Source organism: Diadema antillarum, unplaced genomic scaffold (assembly GCF_040938485.1).
Source record: "Diadema antillarum isolate AM-2024a unplaced genomic scaffold, OU_Dant_1.0 seq00001400_RagTag, whole genome shotgun sequence".
NCBI lineage: Eukaryota > Metazoa > Echinodermata > Echinoidea > Diadematoida > Diadematidae > Diadema > Diadema antillarum.
The window spans coordinates 661,337-687,120 of NW_027272155.1; the positions used below are offsets into that span (position 1 = coordinate 661,337).

At 39.2% G+C, this 25,784-nt stretch overlaps 1 protein-coding gene across 1 annotated transcript in view; it reads left to right on the forward strand.

Moving 5' to 3' along the window:
- Positions 1 to 25,784, forward strand: part of LOC139709031 (pseudouridylate synthase 7 homolog) — a 154,739-nt gene that overhangs the window by 16,542 nt on the left and 112,413 nt on the right. Inside the window, exons 5-6 of the mRNA XM_071620999.1 lie at positions 9,495 to 9,609; positions 11,671 to 11,748. Coding sequence (XP_071477100.1) covers positions 9,495 to 9,609; positions 11,671 to 11,748 — 193 coding nt within the window. The remainder of the gene's footprint in view (positions 1 to 9,494; positions 9,610 to 11,670; positions 11,749 to 25,784) is intronic.

Here is a 25,784-nt window from a genome sequence, read left to right on the forward strand (position 1 = left end):
ATGGGAAAAGTGCACTATTGCATAATCAGCTCGTCCTCAACTGGATAGCATTTGGTTTGAACATAGTCAGGTCTACCAGCAATGATTCATTAACACACATTACCAATGATAATTTCAGATGGTGGTCTTAACTTAGAGGACAATAAGGAAAAAGAAAGAAAGAAAAAAAAGGCAACCGGCTTGCAAGGAAAGAAGGAAGGTTGATTTGAAGAAAAAAAGGAATTAAACTGAATTTGATTCTATTTGATTATCTTAATATTTCATTTGCTTTATATACAGATGTGCTGTCAGTACATGTTTGGTACACTTGCAGGTACCAATTGTAGATTTTTTTTTTCAGTGAAAAGAGAAAGTGCATATCGTCGCTGGGGTGACAAGACCTTATATCTGCAATTTTGGTGAAAATCACTTTTTTGGATTAATGGTCAAATAATGGGTTAAGTGATGTCCTGTCCAGATCCCAACTTTCTTACTCCAAAAATGAAGCCACCACGGCATGTCAAAGGAAAGGCTATCCCATTCGCCACAGTGCGTTGGCCGCCATGTTTTTTGGCTCTCCTGAACATTTGACATTTTGTAGATACGAGGTCTTGTCGCCCTAGCGACGATATATGAAATAGACAGGGGCAGCAACTCGATAAACTCTGTATGCCAAAATCAAATTCAAGTACTCACGTTTTGAAAGCTTATCAACGTTTTGATGGGCAGTTTGGCATGAAATTCTCTTGACACGTTTAGGTTCCCTTGCTGTCAACCATGATGGGTGTGTTGGAAAGGTGTGTTAATCAGGAATGTGGTTCAAAGGGGCTTCACCTGAAGACAAGAGACTCAAATGACATCATCTTTTACACAGGGATCTAATTTTCCAAGTGAAACAGTGATAGAATAGTTCCCTGTACCCCTCTCCTTGGTACTGCAGAGACATGATTGGTGTGTCTCTTCTTCCAGAAGACGGACAAACAGCCAATCAGATTGCTTGACACATGACCCAGGATATGTGGCGGGGTTGCCCCTGCAAAGACAAAGAAAGCCAATTGAAAGTAACCTGAGATGATGCTGGCATATTAAGTCCGGTGTTTATATCACTGATACCTCATTCATACGGGGCATTTAAAGCTCTCGCCACTGAACCCCTCTGAATTCTGTATTAACAGACAGTCTGGTCTTGGAGTGCTCTAAAGTTAGGCCCCACATGACCCTAGCTCTGGAGCTCTCTGAAGAACTTTAAACTCTCTACAGATGGTCACCAATATTTAGAGTGCTCCGGAAATGGGATGTAGTGAGCATCGTGCATTCAGTTTGTATGTTAAAAGTTCCTGCGCACTTGAAGTTCACCATGACAGTTATGCCTCTCTTGCAGCCACTTTGCATGTGGTCTCAGGGAGCAATGTTTCTCTGTATGAACAGAGGCAGAGGGGCATAAGTCAAACTGCTCCAGGAGTGCTCCTGGGCCTGACTTTGTGTATGAAAGGGTATGACCTGTGTTTAGCTGCAAGTTGTCTAGCCACTATCAAATTCATATTTCTTTGTGTGCACTACTGTGAAGTTTAACCATCTACCTCATGTTGGGGGCAGATATGTATTATGTTTCAGTGCTGTGGTACCATCACATCGTAAGTAATTTGTTTTGAATACAGTACTTTTTAAACCACTGACTTTCTAATATGATATTATTGGGAGGTGTGCAGAGATTGATGTTAACTATAAATTTGTAGTTGTGAATTATATTGGGGGATTGGATTGATCACCAAGAATTTACAATGTATGATTTATGGAGAAAATGCAGTCATCTTCTTTTCCAGATAAGAAAAAACAAGCAACAAGCAGAAACATCCATAAACAAGCATGTATATCTAGAAGCTGAATAATGTCCAGTACGAATGCAATTCATGACCAAACATTGTGTAACTAGTTCAGACTTCAAAAGATTTTCTTCTACTTCTATGCTTGTACACTTATGAAAACACTTATGCAACATTCCTTTAGTTTTATTTCAACAAATGAAGGCTATAGGGAAAAAATTCACACCAGAGTATGTATCTTGTAGCATATCCCAACCCCCTTATTTTTATATTAGCTTTTGAAGGCTCAGTCAATAATCCACAGTCACCAAAGTGTATACTGTTTAGCATACACAGGTCTATAAGTTTTGAATCTAGCACATTGGAATGTTCTGGCTAAAATCCCTGGATACCAAAGTGTACGCCATGTAACATACCATTTTTTTTTTTTCAAGAGAAACTGTTAAAGGCACTGGCAAAAGTCCACAAACACCAAAATTTACACCCCAAAGCACAGCTCTCTGATGTTTAGAGGAACTAGTAAAAGCACTGGCAAAAATCCACGAACACCAGAGTTTATACTGTGTAGCATACCACTTTTTAATATTTCCAGAGGACTACAAAAAGCACTTGCAAAAATCCAGACACCAAAGTTTACACCATGTAGCATATCAACTGTGCAGAAATTAGAGGCAATGCTGTCAAACAAAACTCCTGTCTGCTACTGATATGGGTGAAATTGGAGAGGCTGGCTGGCCGTGAAATCTTTTAACTGAAATCCAACCTTTGCTTTCATCTTGCTGGTTGGGTTGAATGTTACATATTGATCAACTTTCTGAGTATCTTATGCAGTTCAGAGGAATGTCCTCTCTGACAATCCCATTTCTGGAAATCTTTCCACTCTAGTCAAGTTGTTGTTGTTTTGAAAGCACATCTTGTTTGCGTTATCAATTTAAATCAGTCTTCCACAAAAGATGAGGTCATCATATATGTTTATGCATCAGAGCTCTTAGAAACAGGACTTCTGTTATTTTTATGATACTGCCCTTTAGATCTTTCCTGTGTCCCCCACCCCATCATCTGTGCTTGCATATGAAGCAGAAATATAGTTTGATAGCCGTTATATTTATTTGATAGATAGTGACCACTGTGGTGAGGCAACAGGAGAATTACAGAAAGAAAAGCAGATGATGCGTGAGATGTGCCATATTTCTCACAAAAGATTCATCTTGTGCTCATTTTCCTGGAGCAAGAGGTTCTGTGATGTTTGCATAATTATAAGTGCATCTTGTAATATAATAAAAGCAGCAACACACAAACAGACAAATAAGAAGTGTACATGTCATGCCTGCCAACTGTTCAGTTTTAATCTGAATATTCAGATTTTTCACAGAAAGAAAATGCATTAATTTCCGTGTGCTCTGATTTTTTGGAAGTATAAAAAGTATATGAAATTTATGAAAGTTCAGATTTTTAAATAAATTTTCTTTGTTTGTTTTAGTTTTATTAAGTCTCAGGGTTGGCAGGTATGACATGTTCGTCCATGTTTTTGTAGATTGAGTTGTACATGGAAGGTGATTGATCAGCTTTTGGAGATGTGGGGTGCAAAAAGGTAAGAAAGGATTGAGATAGAGAGAGAGAGAGAGAGATAAGGAAAGCAGAAGAAAAAGTGATAGATAGATTGGAACAGATAAAGGAAAGAGGAAGTGAGGGATGCATGTAAAGCAGAAATAGAAGAAAGGCAGGAAGAGGAAAGTTATTAGAAAAAATGGAGAGGGAGTTTTTCTACATTAATTCCTGCTTGTTTTTTTTGTCCCATTCATTGCACAGTGCGCAGGTTGGTGAGATTAATCTCTTGAATACATCTTAAACTTCAAAACCTCTCTTCTCAGTAAACACTTTCCTAGAGTGTGTACTTTCTTTCCATTATTTTAAAAGATTGGTTAGGAAAGTCCATTTGTGGTTTTTGTCATGCAGGGTCTCATCATTTGGTGTCTTTTTTTTTTTTTTTTTTTTTTTTTTTTTTTTTTTTTTGTGGTGGTTGCGCGCGCCCGGTGGCTGCCCGCCAGCAGAGCTCTTAATTCTTCGCTTATTTCTCCTGTTGTAAGTTTTTCATTGAGTGTGTATTGTATTCTATCTTTGAATGTTTGTCTTCAAGCACTTGCTGGACAAATTGTAGTGATTTCTGTACTGTTTTTGCGCATTTACAGTGGATTGATTTTTCAGTACAGCTACAGTGTATACAGTGCAGACAACCACAGCCATTTTATACCTGTTATAGCATAGGCTTCACTGCACTTGATTCTGTGTGGTTCACTCTCACTGACACAATGTTACCATTGGCATTGCATTCTTTTGTATTTGTTGCCCTTCTTTTGTGTAATAGCACTCAACTATCACAGACCTATTGTCGTATGTGTGCTACCCAGCCTGGTATGTCCCATGGCTCTGCTGTACAACCAAAGGGCAAGTACATTGGGAGCCCCATACTGTACTACTCCAATACTGTATCAACTTATCGTGTAAAGTTGCTTATGTGTGGGGACATTAACCCGAATCCAGGCCCTTCTGAAGATGTGTCTGATTCTATAACTTTTGGCACACGCAATTCTAGGGTTCGATATTCTAGTGAGCTTCTTCACTCATACAACTGTAGCAGTAAATCCCCAAAATGGCGTGAAGAAAACAAGGAAGTATGGAGGAGTATTCTGTCCCTGGGTATCGGTCGGAGGTCGAAGACACATCGAGGGAAAAGAGGAGGTTTTGACAAATTTAGTGATCATCTTAGATTCTGTACAATCAATGCCCGATCCCTTTGTAATAAGTCAACAATTTTTCAAGATTTTGTTGTTGATAACAAGTTTGATGTAGTTGCAGTGACTGAGACTTGGCTGACTCCATTAGATGATGCAGCCATCACAGATCTCACTCCACCCGGTTTTGTATTTCTGCACCAACCCCGAGCCTCCAGGCGTGGTGGAGGTGTTGGGTTCTTGTACAGGGACAATCTCTCTGTAGTTCTCAATCCATCAGATCACCATTTAAGTTTTGAATCTATGTCAGCCGTGGTCTCTAACAACACTACTAGTCTTGAGATTGTAGTTATGTACAGACCACCAGGATATCGTTCTTTTTCATCTTTTATTGATGAGTTCTCGGATTTGTTAGATGAAAAGTTGTATAAGTTATCTTCTCTCGTAATCACAGGAGATCTTAATATACACTTAGATAAGCTCTCATCCCAGTACACGCAGAAGTTCAACGACCTCGTCGATGGCCATGGACTCCGCCAGTTGGTGACTACACCTACACATGATCATGGCCATATTCTCGACGTCATCTTGATACGGCAATCTGACAGACTGCTATTTTCCAACACACGAGTTATTCCCGGCATCTCCGACCATTCCGCCGTAACCTGCTTGTTTCGTTTTAACAAGCCAGAGAGGAATGATGCTACGTTCTCATCTCGCAACATAAAAGGCATCAACAGGACTGATTTCGCCAACGACGTGTCTGACAGTAACATTTCGTCCTTGTCAACAGCCGACGTTGATGATGCTGTGAACCGCTACAATTCAGAACTTAGCAGGTTACTGGACATTCACGCACCAGCCAAGACTCGGAAAGTGAAGTCTCATCAGTACAGTCCCTGGTATGACTCTGGTATCTCTGAAGCAAAGAAAGAGCGGCGGCGACTTGAGAGGAGATGGCGCAACAATGGAAAGCTGCAGACAGACAGAAAGTTGTTCTGTGATCAGAGAGACCGAGTAAACTACCTTGTGTCCAGAGCCAAACGCATCTATCACACCAGACTCATCGAAAACTGCGGAGATGATCATAAGAAGCTTTTCAACGTCGCCGATCGACTTTTGAACCGCAAACAGTCATCTCCATTGCCTAAACATGTCGATGGCTGTGCCATGGCTGAAACTTTTAGTCAGTTTTTTCATTCGAAAGTTGAAAAAATCCGAGATAATTTCAGTTGTAATGTTGTACTATCTGAATCTGAACCTGTTACCTCTTCCACACTGGAAACCTTCCAACATACAACTACTGATGAAATACTTCTCCTTCTTCGTAAATTGCCTCCTAAATCCTGTCCATTGGATCCGGTTCCAACCATTCTCTTAAAGGACTGCGCACCCACGTTTGCCCCGATTATTTCTCAAATTGTTAACCTCAGTATCGAGCAAGCTACCGTACCCTTATCTTTAAAGAAAGCTCTGATCCGTCCTTTGCTGAAAAAACCTTCATTGGATAAGGAATCATTGACAAGTTATCGTCCTGTATGCAATCTTTCATTTTTGTTCAAGATTTTAGAGAGAGTTGTGTTCTCGAGACTCTCAGACTATATGCTGGAACATGGTCTATTCGATCCTTTACAGTCGGCTTATCGCCCTCACCATAGTGTGGAGACCCTTTTGATAAATGTTTCTAGTTATATTTTAAGGGAAATGGATTCCGGATCCGTCACAGCAATGGTTTTGTTGGATCTGTCTTCGGCCTTCGACACTGTAGATCACAGAATTCTTGTCAATACACTTAGAAGTTTGGGTATCCAGGGACAAGCTCTCGAATGGTTTAAATCATACCTATCACACCATTCACAGTCTGTTCTTTTGAATGGTGTCACATCGTCTTCAAAGCCATTAGGCTGTGGTGTACCTCAAGGCTCTGTTGGCGGGCCCACCCTTTTTTCTATCTATTTGATCGGTCTGCGGAAAATATTTCAAAGGCATTCTGTTCGGTATCATCTATATGCAGACGACATACAAGTTTTTGTATCTTTTCCACCACATCAAATCCAAGCATCTCATGCACTGCGCTGTCTAGAAAATTGCATCATTGATATTGATGCTTGGATGAGGTCTAACTCATTGTTTCTAAACCACAGCAAGTGTGAATTTATCCTTTTTGGTTCTAAATCTCACTTGAATAAGTTGGATATTAATTGTATTTCGATTGTAGGTAATGATATTCCTCTGTCAAAGTCATGTCGCAATCTGGGTGTTATGTTTGACTCTCACATGGCTATGTCCGATCAAATCACCAACATTTCTAAATCAGTCCGTTATCAATTGCGCAATATTGGTTTTATTCGCAAGTATTTGACTCGCTCTGCCACGGAAAAACTTGTTCATGCACTTATTTCTTCACGCCTTGATTTCGGTAATGGTTTGTTTTTCAATCTACCAAACTCGCAAATTGCCCAATTACAAAAGCTACAAAATGCCGCTGCACGTATTGTTTCTTTGTCAAGTGAACGCAGTCATATCACACCTATCCTGAAGAGTCTTCATTGGTTGCCTGTACAGGAGCGTATTCGGTTTAAGATACTTCTTTTGGTTTATCATGTTATTGAGGGAACAGCTCCTGATTACAATGTTTGTTTGTTTCGTCAATACCAACCTTCACGAACTCTTCGATCCTCAACTTCAGGTCTCTTACATATTCCGTTTTCTAGGAAATCTTGGGGGGAACGAGCTTTCGCTCACGCTGGACCAACACTGTGGAATTCACTTCCTCGTGAGCTGAAAGACTCGAGCTCTATAACATCTTTCAGGAGTAATTTAAAATCCTATCTGTTTAGCAGTGCATTTTGAAGACCAGTGTCTTTTGAAGACAGACTTTCATGTCTTTTTTTCTGCTTCTTCATCCTTCTTCTATTACTGTGATGTACTTGTATTTTCAATCTGTTTGCTTTGATGTACAATTGTAAAGCGCCTTGAGCATTTAATCAAAGTGGAGAACGGCGCTATAGAAATTGTATGTATTATTATTATTATTGGCTCAGGGGGTGGATCCAGGAATTCCAAAAGAGAGGGCACCTTTACAAAATTAAAGGTGGGGGGCACTCCCCCCCCCCCCCCATTTCGTTCTTTTTATTTCTTTTGTTTAAAAAAAAAATAAAGGGGAGGGCGCATGCCCGATACTCCCCCCCCCCCCCCCCCCCCATCCACCACTGGAGTTCCACCAATGATGGATGTGACGTCATGTAGTCTAAACATGCTCCCACCTCACACCCTTCAAAATGCACGTACAGGCAATAAAAAGCTGACATCTCAGGGCACCCTGGTCTCCCCCGGATGGCAACAAGATACGTCACGATCTTCTTTGGTGTCATTCTTTCTTGTAATCAGGTCAAGTGCAGCTGCCTACCTGACAGGATTATCCTTGGACAGTAACTATCCGTTTTTTGTGTTTTTTTGCAGGTTCCCTTTACATGGTTCTTTTTTGTTGTTTTTTTGGTAGCATACGCTAATACCTGCACGTGTCACCATGTGTCATACTATCACTGTCTGCAAAACATGTGCAATTACTTTAATATGTGTGTGTGTGTTCGTGTTAGATGATTACTTATAAAGTTTATGATGTAAAAAAGTACATTTTCCCTGGGAAGAACATGTTCTAAATGCCAGTTCATAATCATTGCTATCAATGATGAACAAATGTATTGAAAATGACTGTTACAATAGCTTTCAGTCAGAGAAAAAAAAAATCACTGAAAGTTTTGAATAAGATATACGATATCAGGTATATCAATAAAGCCATGCCTATTTGAATTTCAGTAAATCAATTGACAAGACATCCTGGAAAAAGAAGATATTTGTCCTATTTTTTCCTAGACTTCCACCAAGATTTTTGATGTGTTTGTACTCATAGACTTCTGTGGCAATTCTATCCCACAAAGCTGGCAATTCACTGAATGTGGCAGCTATCATATTCTCTTGAAATTAGGTATTACCCGTACTGTATTTCCAGTACCACTGTACAAGTATGTGTATGTAAGCCAGCTTGCTCACTCCCCATTGAAAGGTAACTCCATTCTATGTGCAAATTAGCAGGAGATGAAAGAAAACAGAACAGTAAAGGTTTTCATGTAAAATCATGCAAAAGATGAGGAAGTTATGAAATTCGAAAGTTTCCAAATAGTATTTAAGAAAGTAATGATACAGCTGCAGTCAAATTGATGCAAAGTAAATGAAGCAATGACATCATGGCTTTACAGATGCTACTTTAAATACATGTAGATTGATTTTAGTAGAAAAATTTATGAATGTTTCTTTCCTTTGATCCTAGTATTGATTTATTGATTATTGTATTGTATTACGTATTGATTATTTCCATTGACCTATTGTTGATGAATAAATTTCAATACTTGGGATTCACCATTCACATTTAGTTGTTGCTATGCTTGGCAAACTGTGAGCAGGCTTTCTGGCTGCAGGAACGACCTTCATGTAAAAAATAGTCATAGAATTTGAATGCGTTTAATAATAAAACTGGTATATTGGTGGTTAACAAATGCTGTTCAGTCTTTATTTTGCTTTTTACTGTCTTAGCAACTCTAATTCCTTTCCCTCTTAAAGTCATGATTCTCAGAATATAATTCTATTTTGTTTCTTTCTTTTCAGTGAAAGAAATTGAGTGACCCTTTAGACAGTGTGCAGGTCAATAGGATGAAGACAAGATGATGTCATCACCTCAAATATTTTTTGCATGATGACTGTAAACAATATCAATGTTTACCAAATAGATACTGTACTTAGAAAATGCCATAATATTCCTGTTCAGTCTGACTTTAATGGAGCCTTTGCTATTCCATTTACATGATTTTTCTTCTTGTTTAAGTAGAGTAAATGTTAAAATGGAATGGAGAGTTATTTGCAGGAATGAAACTTCTTCTACTCCTCTCTGTCCTCTGTCCAGGAAAGCATGGTCGATCTCGCTGGCCCAAGGACAAACCAAACTATTGCCGTTTTGTGCTGTACAAGGAGAACATGGATGTGTACGAAGCCCTGAACATCATTGCCAAGTATTTGCAGTAGGTCAAAAGGTGTTCAAGTTATTTTGTAGTTTTTGCATATTGTGGAACAGAGAAGTTTTTAGTGAGTTAATGTTGATACCCTTTGATCCGATGCATCATTCAGCAGTTGATGTTTTGGGATGAATATCATGCACCATTATCTACTACACTATACTTTATGAAGTTATGTCTGTAATAATTTCAATATTTAGTGAATTGGCAACATCATGTAGACTTTTTTTAGTTGATTTAGTATGTTTTTATTTTCCTGATTTATTGTTTAATACAAGTTTACCTAGGAATGCTCAATGATGCTGTACATTATTAGCAAGCCAGATGGGGGAAGGTCAAAATTGAAAGACGAAGGTCACTGAACTAGTAACTAGAAAAGCACTCTGAGAGCGCAGACCTCCGCCAAGAATGCAGCTCATTTCCACCACTGATCTTGTTCTTTTATTATTTCCACCCATACGTACTGCATTGTGTGCAGAGTCGCTCAAATCCCAATATAGAAGCCTTTGTTACGTCATCAACTCTCAGCTGCACGGCGCGCCTCGCCCTAACAGAAACTAGAGCACGCACCGGCACGTACTTTAGTGCGCACATGCAAACCTCAAATGCGCGCAGCCTGAACTCGCAAGTTCATTGACCCTACCTGCTAAAATATCAAAAATCCTTCATAAATTCCCAAAAAATTCTCGGATCACTACCAAAAGTTAATTGTTTGGTACTTGTGTCATTCTAAACCTTTCCTGCAAGTTTCATCCCAATCCGTTAACTACTTTTGAGTTATTTTGCGCACGGACAAACGAACGAACGAACGAACGAACGAACGAACAAACAAACAAACAAACAAACCAACAGTAACGAAAACATAACCTCCCCCCTTGGCGGAGGTAATAAGTGGTTGCCTAGCTACAGTTTCAACTAGGAATGCCTAGTGGTGACACACATATTTTGTACAGAAGGATACAAAAGGATAGAACTTAGAAGAGCTGAAAAAGAAGAGTTGAAAACAAAAAGATATGAATTTGGAAAATTCAAAGACCATGAGCAATCCTCTTGTCAAACGTGAATGAAGAGTCATGCTTGAGGCAAGAATAAAGTGACTGCATGTGTGGGCAGACTGAGAGATATCCTATTTGACTGTAAACTGGGCATGGCAATGTATTGCTGTTGAACAGCATTTGCAACAGCTGCAGTGATGCTCTGATAGGGTAGGAAAAGAAAACCTGCTCATCAAATAACAATACCAATAAATCACGATGTGATCCCTCCATAATATACCGTGTACATGCAGGATCTAGGCAAATTTTCTTGTTGTTGCGCAGCTGCAGGAGTGATGATCTTCTCCTAAATGCAGATCTTTCTGTCAACTTTCATAAGTGATTTAAGACTTTCTCTAAGGACGAACGTGTAAGGTTCTGTGAATATTTACACTGTTGTCATGGTAACATGCAGCCCTCCTTCTCTCATTAACTGAAAGATGAAAGATGGAAGCTGAAATAAGATAATCAGATAAACAACAATGTGTGATCCTGGTCATTTAAATGATGACGAGATCTTTTAAAATGTGTTGAATCAATGAAAAAAATGGTGGAGATTAATGTAAACAACTGAAACATTACTCACTGAATTTGTGATTTTGTTGTAACATTCACAACTAAAATGTGGTCTCTTGATCTTATTTGTGTCAAAGACATCAATAGCATTCAATGGATGTGTGGGGAAAACTTCAGAATGGATACTCATTTCCTTTTGCCAAAGCACTGAGTATGATGTGTTTTCATTTGTAATTTACCACTTGGCTACTACAGTAGTTTACTTCAAATGTTGGTCCATCTATCAAACTAATGTATCAGAGTTGCAGTCTGGTAAGTTAAAGGAGTGTCATATTTACTATTGTGTGAACAGTGGCCAAAGTGGCAAGTTCTTGTTTGCAGCCAGTTAATGTCAATGTCCTAAATGGATGTCTTAAGTTACCTGTTTTTATTTCTATCTTAGATTCACATTAAAGGGAGAATTCATTTTTTAAATATTGATTGCTCTGCAAATGTCCTGATATGCTTGTTACTGCAGCATTGGGCCTCATCATTTCCAGTACGCTGGGTCAAAGGACAAGCGAGGGGTCACCGTACAGGAAGTCACCATCCACAGGTAAGACATGAAGATCAGGTTGCCATAGGTGCCTTTCAAAATGTCTGAGTCACAGTAGAGCTCTTTTTTAAAGATGGATTATGATTCATGATGAAGCTGGTTCAATCACTGCATGCAGATGTATAACCCTTGAAGACCTGGGGGGATGTTTCACAAAGCTGTTCGTGAAATTACAAACGACTTACGAGCGACTGGTGATCAGTTCTTGTGCTGAATAACTGAAATTCTGATAAGTATAGCACATCAGAACTGCACTCATCAGTCATTCTTCAGTTGTTCGTAACTTTACGAACCGCTTTTTGAAGCACCTCCCTGGTAGTGTATGGATTCCATGGAGTGCATGGAAAGGCTGGTCCGGTACAGATATTTTAGAATCCCACTAATCAAATTGTGCACAGCTTTTACTATGATATCTGTGTAAGTACACACACAGCTGAAGCGTCTGGACTGGTGTTGGCCATACCTGATGAGCCTATGCCTCAATGCACAAACTCGCGGATTGGTGCTATACTGGTTTCCAGGGAAGGGGAGGGGGAAGAGGGGTGAAGTGGGAAGGGAGGGAGAGGGAGGGGAACATGGTACCTATGACCTTGATATATAAAAAAAATCAAAAAGAAAAGAAAGAAAGCAGATTTTCCAAACAACATGAAGCCACAAAGGTTAGTGACCTATCAAGATTACATGAGTTCCTCCACATGAAACGTTGATACCACTGAAATGCGATGCATTCGGGTTTGGTACTTGTAAACAGGCTTGAGTCATCCTACTTTGTGCTTCCTTTCAGCTAATCGGACCGTCAGAATTTAATTTCAATGTTTGTTCACTGGTGTGACAGTGTGAAATCTGAGCTTGGCCTGTATTGCGCTGCATTTTTCATCCACATCCTTCCAGTACAGTTTGCCGTACCTCACCTTTGCACGTAGCTGCTCATTAAAGGAGACCTCCAGATGATTTTTAGACTTTCAGATCTGAACTTATAGAATTGGACATACTGAGTACAGAATTTAAGAATTCATAAACCCAGTCCAAAATAAAAAGAGACTTTCCAAAACAGTCTACAAAAAAGCACTCGATTTTGGGAAAAATTTGTTACAAATTGATCCATCAATGTGCAAAAAATGGCTTTTGCTACTGAAAATGATGCTCCCAGTTCGCTTCGCTAGAGCGAACCTGGCGAACCCTGCCGCCTGAACCCTGCCAGGTTCGCCAAAAAGCGAACCTGGCTGCAAGGTTTGCCAGAAAGCGAACCTGCCGCCAGGTTCGCCAAAAAGCGAACCTGGGTTCGCCAAAAAGCGAACATGACAGCGCCAAAAAGCGAACCTGGTCACCAGGTTCGCCAAAAAGCGAACCTGGCTGCGCCAAAAAGCGAACTTGGCCACCAGGTTCGCCAAAAAGCGAACCTGGCTGCTAGGTTCGCCTAAAAGCGAACTTGGCCACCAGGTTCGCCAAAAAGCGAACCTGGCTGCAAGGTTCGCCAAAAAGCGAACTTGGCCGCCAGGTTCGTCAAAAAGCGAACCTGGCCGCCAGGTTCGCCAAAAAGCGAACCTGGCTGCAAGGTTTGCCAAAAAGCGAACCTGGCCGCAAGGTTCGCCAAAAAGCGAACTTGGCCGCCAGGTTCGCCAAAAAGCGAACCTGGCTGCAAGGTTCGCCAAAAAGCGAACTTGGCCGCCAGGTTCGCCAAAAAGCGAACCTGGCCGCAAGGTTCGCCAAAAAGCGAACCTGGCTGCAAGGTTCGCCAAAAAGCGAACCTGGCCGCCAGGTTCGCCAAAAAGCGAACCTGGCTGCCAGGTTCGCCAAAAAGCGAACCTGGCTGCAAGGTTTGCCAAAAAGCGAACCTGGCCGCCAGGTTCGCCAAAAAGCGAACCTTGCTGCCAGGTTCGCCAAAAAGCGAACCTGGCTGCAAGGTTCGCCAAAAAGCGAACCTGGCCGCCAGGTTCGCCAAAAAGCGAACCTGGCCGCCAGGTTTGCCAGAAAGCGAACCTGGCCGCCAGGTTTGCCAGAAAGCGAACCTGGCTGCCAGGTTTGCCAGAAAGTAAACTTTGCTGCCAGGTTTGCCAAAAAGTGAACCTGGCAAACATCACAAAATCCTTTTCAAAGAAGAAAAAATATTAGGTGCATTTTGATGAGCCTATCTAATTGCTATCTAATTGTTTTCATTATATTTTCCTTCAGTAAATGTGAAATTACCACTCTTGGTTTTGTGTATGAAGAGTTTAGATAAAGTGCACAAACATTTGTCAGTGACAATCAATTTTACCTGTGTAATTACTCTGTACCAATTGTTAATTTCAGCCCACTGGGCCATGTATGTCCGTAACAAAACAAAAAAAAAACATGTTTTTTTTTTTTTTAAAGTTTTACAAATTAAGCACTCAGTAAAGAAGAACATACTAATTGAATGCAAAGCAAGCTCATAACCCTCTTCCGAAACACTCATAAAGAAACTTCTGCTCTGTAATAATTAAGTAGTCAATTATTGTTAAAATGTGTACATCTGTAACAGACACATAGTGTGACTGTATGTGAGCTTTATAATTTCATGAGGATTGATTTGTTGATTTTATTTTCTGATGTTTATTTGTGATTTAATTGAAAGGTAGCATGGAACATCTCGATAACTATGATTAAGTTGGAATACTTGTTAATTAAACTAATTAGCAGTGTTTGTTTGTTTGTTTTGTTTTTTGTAGATTGCATTGCACACATATATTAAAAAACGACTTTTGATAGTGGGTGTGCAAGGAAATTAAGCCTTTTTGTAATTTTGTAATTCGCATGAAGATGATAAACGCAGCCTTTAGGCCTATGCTTCTCCTACATTTTCTACATCGCACTTGAGAACTGGATTGTATTCAGCTATTAGTATTGATAGATATAGCCCTGCATGTGGTGTGTGAGTGTGTGAACATACATACATGTAATTATCCATACATGCCAGGGCTGTCAACACGGGAAACTAGTTGAGAGTGAGACTCCCATAGGCCAATGTTATAATTTAGGAGTCAAAATGCGTGAGATCAATAGAAATGCATGGAAATGAAAAAAGTTTTAGATCGAGTGAGAAAGGACCTCAATGCATGAGAGTTGGCCGCCCTGACGTGCACATGTATGCAAAGTTTGTATGTGCTAGACTTTGCATTATGCCTAACATTACTAACAAGTTTGAATATTTTGCACACTACACAGCATACACATGAAGTGGAACATTATCATTAAATGCAATTTACGTGTAATGGTAAAGCAAGAACTGTAACTACCGGTATACACAATCAATGTAATATTTTGCAACAACATTCCCGCATGCATATTGATCAGAAGAAGTTTAAGCTATAGGGCCAGTACCAGGTATCGCACAAACATTTGATGAAGTCCAAATGTCAAATTGACAAACACAAGTAAGTCAAATGCTCACAACTCATAAAAGGATATACAGTAGTTCTGGACACTCAATCGAAATGTTTATTCACAGCTCCTAATCATTGCATGATCGCCATCCAGTGCACCACTGGCCACATCCTGTGAAGTAAACAGTTTACAAGAGAATATGGGATAGACTTACAGTTGTACAAACTACTATGATATCCGTTTAACAATATTTGTGAGTCAGGACACCGCTCTCTTATCACAGTCGTCATCTTATGGCGAGTGCACTTCTTCAAATGGCCATGTTCACGGTGAGCAACATATACATGCTGGTTTCAGAGGATTTATATTGTGGGGATGGAAAGTGTGGAACGATGTCTGGCCCATGTCCATCAGTGCAGGGGTCAGAAAAGGTCAAGACCTAGCCAACTGCCAAATCCGCAGAGGGTTCAGTGAGTGGAATGTGATAATTCAGACACACTAACACAGTGCCTGCACTACACGTAGCTATACAGTTCTCATGGCAGCGTGTGTGCAAACCAAGGTTATTGATAATGTTTTGGTGGGAAGCCACTTGTATGAGATGTATTAAACTAACAATCCCACCTCATCCCTGCTTGTGAATATATCATACACATGAACATTATAAAAGGGGATGGCTAGTACAGGGCTGCCATAATTGGAAACTAGTTGAGAGTGAGACTCCCATAGGCCAATGCTGTAGTTTAGGAGTCAAAATGAGTGATATCAATAGAAATGCATGCAAATGAAATAAAGTTTTAGAGTGAGAAAGGACCAAAATGAGTGCTAGCAACTGTTCAGTGGGAATGCTGGGGGATGATTGTTCCAATCCTTGTGGGATAGAGTACTTTATATACTGGTATCTATTGTTGTGTGAAAATTATTTGCTTGAGAATTAATGGTCTCGTATTTAATTATTATTCAAGTAATGTGCAGTTCAATGTTTCCAGGTTAGCATGCCTGACAGTGACGGGGCATATACTGCACATTACTTGAATATGAGATCATTCTGAGGCAAATAATTTTCATTCAACAATAGATATATAATATACTCATAAAAGAATCCCACAAGGATTGCAACAATTACCCCTCAGCATTCCCACTGATTCCCACTGATCAGTTTGGTAATACAGGCTATCCCCTGTAAGTATGCATTTCAGTTAATTGAAACAGGTTTGTTTAGTATTTGTTTGTTCATGTGTTTGCTTGTTTTGGTGATCATGGCGAACATGGAAATTTGACAGAACTCCACAGTAACATACCCAGTTTTATGTTGATTGTGAAGTTAAGGCAATTTAGATGATTTTGATAATTTACATGTGAATGCTGGAAGCTTAATAAGAATTATAGTGAGCTGCATGGTTTCTTTATTGTCCTAGAAGCTGCCTCTAAAAACCCGCTTCTTTCGTATAGACATACAAATATCAGGATACTCTTTTTCTCAGACGTATACTTAAGCTTAACAGTTGGGCCGTGGGTGTGTCATTCATGGTGCGGCAACTGATCTCTTATAAGATCAGTGATGCAGCTTGCTTGGAGCATACATAGCCCAAAAAAGCTGTATGGTGTCTTCAAGAAAGCACATTGAAACAGCATCCATATCCATGATTAATGGTAGTGCAACGATCGTATGGCATGTAGGCCTACACAGCAATAACACTGCTTTGGCAGTACCCTGTAGGCCTATGTTTTTGGTAAGAGATGATTTAATTCATCCGTTCAAAGAATAATGAGCGGGGTATTACGTAAACAGGAGAAATCAGAAATTCAAAAAAGGAATGGTGCAAAAGTATACTAGTGCATTAAGATAAGTACTCAATTAATGAATGAAAATTCATTAGCATTTGATGAGGACTATAAGATCACAAATGAAATTGGGACCCTTGTTCAAGCAACATACAGACTCATACATTTGCTATGGAGAGCAATTACCTTCAAATTGACATATGAAAATCATTACTCAAAGTGAACAGAGGGGCTACATTTCATCTGCAGACATTGATAACAGGAGGAAACCCATAGGCCCTACTTGATATTCATAATCTGTATTTTTTGACATCCTTTTTATAGCTCACTGAGCTGAAGGCTCAATTGAGTTATTGCGTGTGCTCTTTGTCCGGTGTGTGATGTGCGTCATGCGTTAATTTTGTACTTTCATTTTCTTCTTGAAAACCCCATGACTGATAGTTCACCAAACTTGGCAGGTAGCATCCATCCCAAGGGGAATAGAATCTCAATTTATGCAAATGGGCACCTTTTAAAAAAAAAAGTTATTTATGAAGTTTTCAGGTGGAGAGGCAGTCCTATACATTGATCCAAGTGTTTTCAATTTCTTTTAAGTTTTTTTTTTTTGTGTGTGTGTGTGTGTGTGTGTTTTGCGTTTGTGTTAAGAATTATTTAAACGAAAAGTGCAAAGATGATGGGATGTACCCATGATTTTTTTTTTCTTTTTTTATGTCTAGAACGTCTGGTATTATTTTATAGAAAGCTGTTTTTTTTTAAGTCACCTTGATTTGAGGTCCTCATCCTTTTCATCCAATTTAGCTATACTGCCATGTAATTGATTAATTGTAAGCCCTAGGGATATCACTAATCTGGCTGTGGTGACAGAACAATAATGTTTGTACAGGCCTATGCCAGAATGAATGTATTTGCAAAAGTTAAGGGTCCCTTTAAGACAACCAAACTTGGTGGCACACAGAGTGTATGGTGCACACAGCAAAGTGCAGATACAGTGGGCTAATGTTACTTTACTCTCCCCTGACCATGAGTCTGGTGAATGTTTTGGCCAAGTCTTATCAAGGTGACATTCTTTTTGACCCCTGAACTGTACAGGGGCAAAAGTTAAATACTTTCCCCACAATACAGCATACACTGGACACTCACAAAGTGAGACTTGAGCATTTAGGGTCTAGCTGTCTCACGATCTCACGCATGGCACCCATTTTTCTCAGGCATCTGGTGAAGTCTGCAATTTGGGCCAAAAATAAGGAGCATACATAGCTCAAAGGATTAAAGTGATAGTTGCAATTGAAGGTATATTTCCCTTTTGCCTTTCAAAATTAGTAAAAAATAGTCACTAAAGTATGCACCAGATCGCATCATTAAGAGCTAATAATTAAAAAAAAACTCCCTACCATGGGAGTGCCGGGACACCCTCCTCGTTCGCGTGTGCATGCGCGCGAGCGCCGAGACGCCGAGTCATAAAGATCTCACTCATAAAGTTTTTTGAACTTGGCATCTCTGCACTCATTGTGAACATACAACTTCCTGCATTGAGAAAGTATAGTGTCCAGGGCCCTTTTCATGAAACTTGTTATGAGTGCCAAATTACAATTATAGCTGTTGTAATGAAATCCTTACATGATTGGATTGGCGCAGAACAAATTTGTCACAGAAATGTGGTAGTTAATGTCACGGATAACAAGTTTTGACTTAGGACCCCTGATTAAGAATATTGTTAACAGGTTCCATACTTTAGTTGCTAAAATTTTTTCAGTTACCCCTTTTTCCTTTAATAGCAGAGTTCTAAATTAACTGTTTTGGCATTGTGATATTGTTATGCCCTAAAATTGAAATCAATATTTTCTTGATTTACCCTTGACTTCAACAAACCTCAATTATAAGGCTTTACATTGTTTCATTAGGCGATCATATTCGTGTCAGGTGGTCGCGTTACCTACTTTTCGTGAATAACATGACCTAATATACAAAGGGTTGGGTAAGCAGAGACTCCATACCCTCCCGTTTTCGACTGGAGATCTCCCGCTGAAAGCCCATTTTCGCAAAATCTCCCGTTCTCCCGATTGAGATTTGATTTCTCCCGCCCTGGCTCTGTGTCTCCCGGTGGAAAGGATGTCTTACTTATTGCTATCGTATGTTGAAAAAATAAGCCTTAGATAGCACCAGAGAACATCTAAAACCCTAGGAACTTCGCGCTTCGCACACATCAACTTGGAGTCTCCCGTTTGTTAGGGGTTTCGGGCGGGAGAATCTCCAGATCAGAAGGTGCTTAGGGTTGGAGTCTCTGGGTAAGGTCATCGGTCAAAGTATGCTGCTTCCGGCCACCCAAGAAAGGGTATGTGATTGCAGTCTGATTAGTAAAACTTTTTTTCTTTTTTTTTCAATGTTTTTATTGAAGAAAACACATGACATACAAACAAGAACAAAACACTACATGCATTATAATTTGATACAAAATATCAAACAAGGCCTGACATAAATGACCTAATAAAATGGTTTGGACATTTTTTTCTTAATGATGTAATAATATATGTTAAATTCTAAGTAATTCTATGGTCGTGCGGGGTTTTTTACTGTTCTGAATTTTGTTCTACATTTGTTAACATAATGGATGCAATTTCCTCGGTTTTGGAAAACTTTCTATACTTTGGCACTATCACTTCTAAATTGTGATGACGTCTAAGAACGGAGTCATCGATATTGATTATCTGGTTGATAGCCAGCGAGCTAGCAAGGCTATGCTAGCGCAGCGCAGCGACAGCCGGCCGGCGGCTAGCGCTGGTGGGGGAGCGAGCTAGCGAGCGCATAGCAGGCGCTGCACTATTGTCATTGGCCAAGCCTTTAGACAAAAAAATATTTAATGAATTGTATCAGATTGAATACTGCCAATAATACAGATTACAACTGTGGTACGCTTGGATATCCATAATTTTCGGCAAACTCGTGAAATAGGCCCCACCACTGCGTGTCTGTACTAATACTACGGCGACTCGCCTGTTTAAATACTCGTGAATTCAGCCCCACCGTGTGGCGTTCATCGGTAGGTAAGCAAGGCGGTGGGGCTGCCTTCCATAGTCAATACTCGTGACTGCGGCGAAAATGACTTCCTAATATGTCCCTCGACTAATTTTACGGCCAATTTAACCACAAATACAACCCTACCTAACCCTAAACCCTAGGACCTACCCTTTGCTTGCTATAAACACACGGGTACGGTGCACACGCACTGCGGTGGGGCCTATTTCACGATAGCCCCACCACCACTGCGTGTCTGTACTAATACTACGGCGACTCGCCTGCTTTATAGGCCTAAACCTACTCGTGAATTCAGCCCCACCATGGCGTTCATCGGAAATGAGCATGGCGGTGGGGCTTCCTTCCACAGTATGATTGTAGCATAAAACAAAAACTACTCGACCAAAATTGACGATCATTCTTGTTATCGTTTTTCTTTGAAAATGGCGCATCTAAATTACTGATAACAAATATTGCAGAAACTGACCATGGGAAACTGGTTAGGGCTTTTTTTCTTTTTTTTTTTGAGCCACGACCCACCCTGTACGAACATATCTTTCTAGAGTGTAACCTCTGTACTTCTCGTATTCCAAACAGGCTTTTGCTAAACAAGCAGATCACAGGTGCGGTGTGGCTAGCTGGGGCAAAATTAGCCCATAAAAGCTTTATACGTGTGTCTTCAAGGGGACTCATCAAAAAGAGCCCATATCACGGGATGAAAACCGTTCAAATTGATATACAGAGAGAAATAACACTTGACAAAGAATAAGAAGAGAAGATGATGGAATCATAAAGAGGGAAAATGATGATTGACATAGGATAAAAGGGGAGGAAAGATGGAAGATGAGATGAAATAAAACAATACTGTAAATAACATAAGGGGAGGAACAGTGGGAAAATATGACAAGATAATATAAAACATAATGAGACAGAATGACATATCATAGGGAAAAGGATAAAGATTAACAAGGTATAGCTCAAGGTGTATAACTCCGTGCAGACATTGCCGTAATTACCTTGAAGATATGATTGAAAAGAAAAATGAACTCTTGTCAGTAAGATAGAAAATTGGTGTGTTTATCTGTTTTTTTGAACAATTCCATTAAATGGTACCATTGATGACTATTATGTACAAAAAAACCAACAACTTCAGTCTCCAAATTGCTTCATCGAACTGAAATCAGAATCAACCTAAGATGAGATAGGAATGGACAAAGAAAATGATGGATAAGCTAAGATAGACAGCAAGGAAAGAAAAAGAAAGAGCTACATCCACACAGATTGGAAGCTCATCGCCCGAAAATAAAAACCAAGAAGAGCTTTTCATTTACTATGATTTTTTTTTTACACTGTAGACGTTCAAATTCTTGTTAACTATCAAATAATAACAAAGAATCAAGTCATTATGATATGCTATTAAATTTCAGTATCAAGAAAAATTGAAGTTGCAACAAACGGAGATGCTATAAGGAGTACAAACACACAACTTAGGAAAGCAGAATGGTGTTCAAAAGTAAAAGAAACACACGCACACACAAAAAAGTTAAGACTGCTGGATGTCAGAAAATACAGATTACGAATAAGTATAGGCCCACACGTACTGTAGGAATCTCCTCTTGTAAACAAAGCTTTCAGAAGCAATGTCTATAATGAATATTAGCCCCTCTGTCCACTTTGAATCATGATTTTTAGGTCAGCCTGAGGGTGAAAACATTAAATGTATCTCCATAACAGTTATTAGTCATTCATGAATTCCAATACGAATTGGATCTTGGACACGACACATCTTTGCTGCATTGTTTAAACAATTGCATGGGATCCCCATTTTGAATGCTAATGCCTTCATAATATTTGTGAATTCAGCACTCATTTTGTACTTTAGTAGTGTACAATTTGCACCATTCTCATAGTTCCAATTTATTCTCCTGTTAGTTACCCAAACCATTATTTTTTGAAATATCTAAATCATTTTTCACCAAAAGCATATTGCCCAAACAATGTTTTGATACAAGGCATATGTTTATTGCAGGCCGATAATGGATATGGATGCTGTTTTCAATTTGTTTCCTTGAAGACACCATACAGTATTCTGGGACTACTAATTTCGCCACAGCAAGCCGCACTGCGCCCGCGACCTGCCTGTTCAGTGAAAGCACACTGACATATGCATAAATGCAAGAGTATCCTCGATATTTGGAATAGAGTAACATCACAAGTGGGTTTAACCAGGTTTAAAAAGGACCAATTACTGGGAATTAAAGTTATATCTGCGACAGGACAATAGCAAAACCATGTTTATCTCTATGTAAAATATCAAAATCAAAATTGCCTTTATCTTCACAGTTATCCTTAAATTGGGTATGATTATGTAGTTCTGTCAAATATCCATGAATACAGGCCATCTCCAAAAACAAGCCCACAAAAAATAAACATGTTTCAGTTGTGTTTCATGACGGGTATAAATTTCTATGATTGCCATGATCACCAAAACAAGCAAACACATGAACTAACAAATACTAAACAAACCTGTTTTAATTAACTGAAATGCATACTTACAGGGGATGGCTACTCTTACCAAACTGATCAGTGGGAATCAGTGGGAATGCTGAGGGGTGATTGTTGCAATCCTTGATCATCCCCCAGCATTCCCACTGATTCCCACTGAACAGTTACTAGCCATCCCCTTTAATGTTCAAGTGTATGATACAGAACTGTATATCCACCAGCAGGGATGAGGTGGGATTGTTAGTTTGATATATTTCATACAAGTGGCTTTGTCCCACCAAAACATTGTCTATGGCCTTGGTTTGCAGACACACTGCAATGAGAACTGTACAGCTACAATGTAGTGCAGGCACTGTGCTAGTGTGTCTGAATTATCACATTCCACTTACTGAACCCTCGGCGGATTTGGCAGTTGGCTAGGTCTTGACCTTTTCTGACCCCTGCACTGATGGACATAGGCCAGATATCGTTCCACACTTTCTATCCCCACAATATAAATGCTCTGAAACCAGCATGTATATGTTGCTCATCGTGAACATGGCCATTTGAAGAAGAGCACTCGCCATAAGATGACGACTGTGATAAGAGAGCGGTGTCCTGACTCACAAATATTGTTAAACAGATTTCAGAGTAGTTTGTACAACTGTAAGTCTATCCAATATTCTCTTGTAAACTGTTTACTTCACAGGATGAGGCCAGTGGTGCACTGGATGGCGATCATGCAATGATTAGGAGCTGTGCATAAACATTTCGATAGAGTGTCCAGAACTATATCCTTTTATGAGTTGTGAGCATTTGACTTACTTGTGTTTGTCAATGACGTTATTTGGACTGTACGTATTAAATGTTTGTACAATACCTGGTACTGGCCCTATAACTTTATATAGCTTTCTTCTGATCAATATGCATGCGGGAATGTTGTTGCGAAATATTACATTGATTGTGTACAGGTAGTTACAGTTCTTTCTTTACCATTACACGTAAATTGCATTAAATGATAATGTTCCACTTCATGTGCATGCTGTGTAGTGTGCAAAATATTCAAACTTGTTTACGCATAATGCAAAGCCTAGCACATCAATACAAACTTTGCATGTGCAAGGCCATGTATGAATAATTACATGTATGTATGTTCACACACTCACACACACACCACAAGCACGGCTATTTATCAATAGCCGAATACAATCCAGTTCTCAGGTGCGATATAGAAAATATAGAAGAAGCATAGGCCTACAGGCTGCGTTTATCATCTTTCCGCAAATTACAAAAAGGCTTTCCATGCATACCCACTATCAAAAGTCGTTTCCAAAGCCCTGTGATAAACGTCTTCCAGAAAAGTTGCGTTTATTAATTCATAGCAAATAGTATACACATTGTAGCTAGGCTCAAGAGGGTGTATACTCTCGCCATTTCGCACAAAAATGGATGTAGTACGCCATGGGGCCTCACACGGAGCCCAACGGCGGCCATTTTAGTAATGAAACCGCAAGCTTCATAACACGTGAGCCTATGGAGGGAATCCTACCTTCCTTTCATTTTCTTCATTTTAAGGAGACACATCACAGCGGTAAAACTGCGTATCAGGCTTCAAAATATCAGCAGAAGTATATTTTCTGTTGATACATTAAAAAAAATTTGAAGTAATGTCACTACTTTTCAATCTGTAGTGCATCAAAGTTTGTGTTTGAGCTGAGAAATGCCATCTATCTCTTTCTCTCTTGTTTTCATTGTCTTTTACGGGCAATTCCATAATTATAAACGTATACATTTCCTTCACTTTAAAAAGCTCTAACAACTAGACTTGATTTCATTCACAAGATTTGATACTTTTAATTTCTAACATCCATCTCGAAGGTAAAGTGATCACAAAATTATATTCAATATGTGACCGTGCACCTCAAAACGAACATAAAGTCGCACACACTGATTTTGCGTGAGGACTGAAAATAAGTGAAATGGGTCAACCTAGCCGAACTTGACTTTTTCATATTTTCTGGAAGAGCGGGTCTTCTTTTACATTATGCTAAAATTTGGTATCATAAAACGGGCAGGAAAGTGTGTTTTTTTAGCAGTTTATCTCGTACATTTTTGGTAGAATAGTGTGATTAGGAGTGTCTTTAGAATCCCTTTTTCATCTCTGAAAAACCATGTCAACACTCTTCACTTTCAACTCTAATAACTTTTGAAAGGATAGTGCTACTGCGCTTTGAAAGTTGGCATTAATTATGGACAGAATGTGTTAATGAGGCATGCCTAATTTCAGTTTAATCCGATAATCTCTTCATTGTTGTTACTCTGGTGGTTTACTTCCTGTTTTTGTCCCATTCATCGCACAGCCAGCACGGTTTGGTAAAGATTAAGTTCTTGAATAGACACTGTACTTCAGAGCCTCTTTTCTCAGTTCACACTTTTCCTGAGTTTGTGCTTTCTTTCCAATATTTAGATAGGTTAGGAGAGTCCATTTGATTTGAGTTATACATCATTTTAAAGCTTAAAGTCTGTTCTTTCAGAATATGGTCTTAAATAAAAATTCATGTCTGGCGACTTTTTGTTTGTTTTGAGGTGCAGGGTCACATATGATCGATACTTTGACCTTGATATGATGAAAATAGGGCCGTTACAGACGTACTCGCATGAGTTGAAATTTCTGACATTGGAATGTAAAGTGGAAAACTCTGTGAATTGCGGGGTACTTTCCAGCAAATTCATTCTTTTCATTTCAATTAGATGTTTACAACCCAAAAGTGCAGAAATGAAGAATTATTTTTTTTGAAAATTAGCAATTAATTGCACCCTTTTTGTGTTACGGAAGTACAGTATTTTACAGACGTACAAAATTTCCGTTACAGACGTACGTTTTGAAATCGTTATTAATTTCATTATTTTGATGGATTTATTTTAAGATCCCTTTACCAGAATTCAGTGACTTCTCATGCTGTAGGGTCTTAATCTTAATAATTTGAGATGACAATTGCATTTTTTTACTGAAATCTGCAAAAACCTTCCCCAAATCATCACCTTGCATACAGTTCATGCTTCACTGAGCAACAGGATGATTACATTATCCAAAGAAATATCCTTTCATGGTAAATTAGCTTGTCAGTTGGTCATGTTGTAGCCTATTTCATTTTGACAAACACATTATTGTCTAGAATATTAATTTGTAGAAAAGAAATTAATTCAATATTGGAATCAGATTTAATTAATGCCACCATATAACTATCTAGGGATCCATTGCTCTTGTATGCAGTACACACAAAACAGTGCAGAAATGAAAAATTGATGGTGTAGGCCAACTATATTTTGCAAGCATTTCAAACAAAATCCTTTCAAACATATCTGAATTGTAGACTCTATACCTGATCAAAGTTTTGAAATAAATAAAA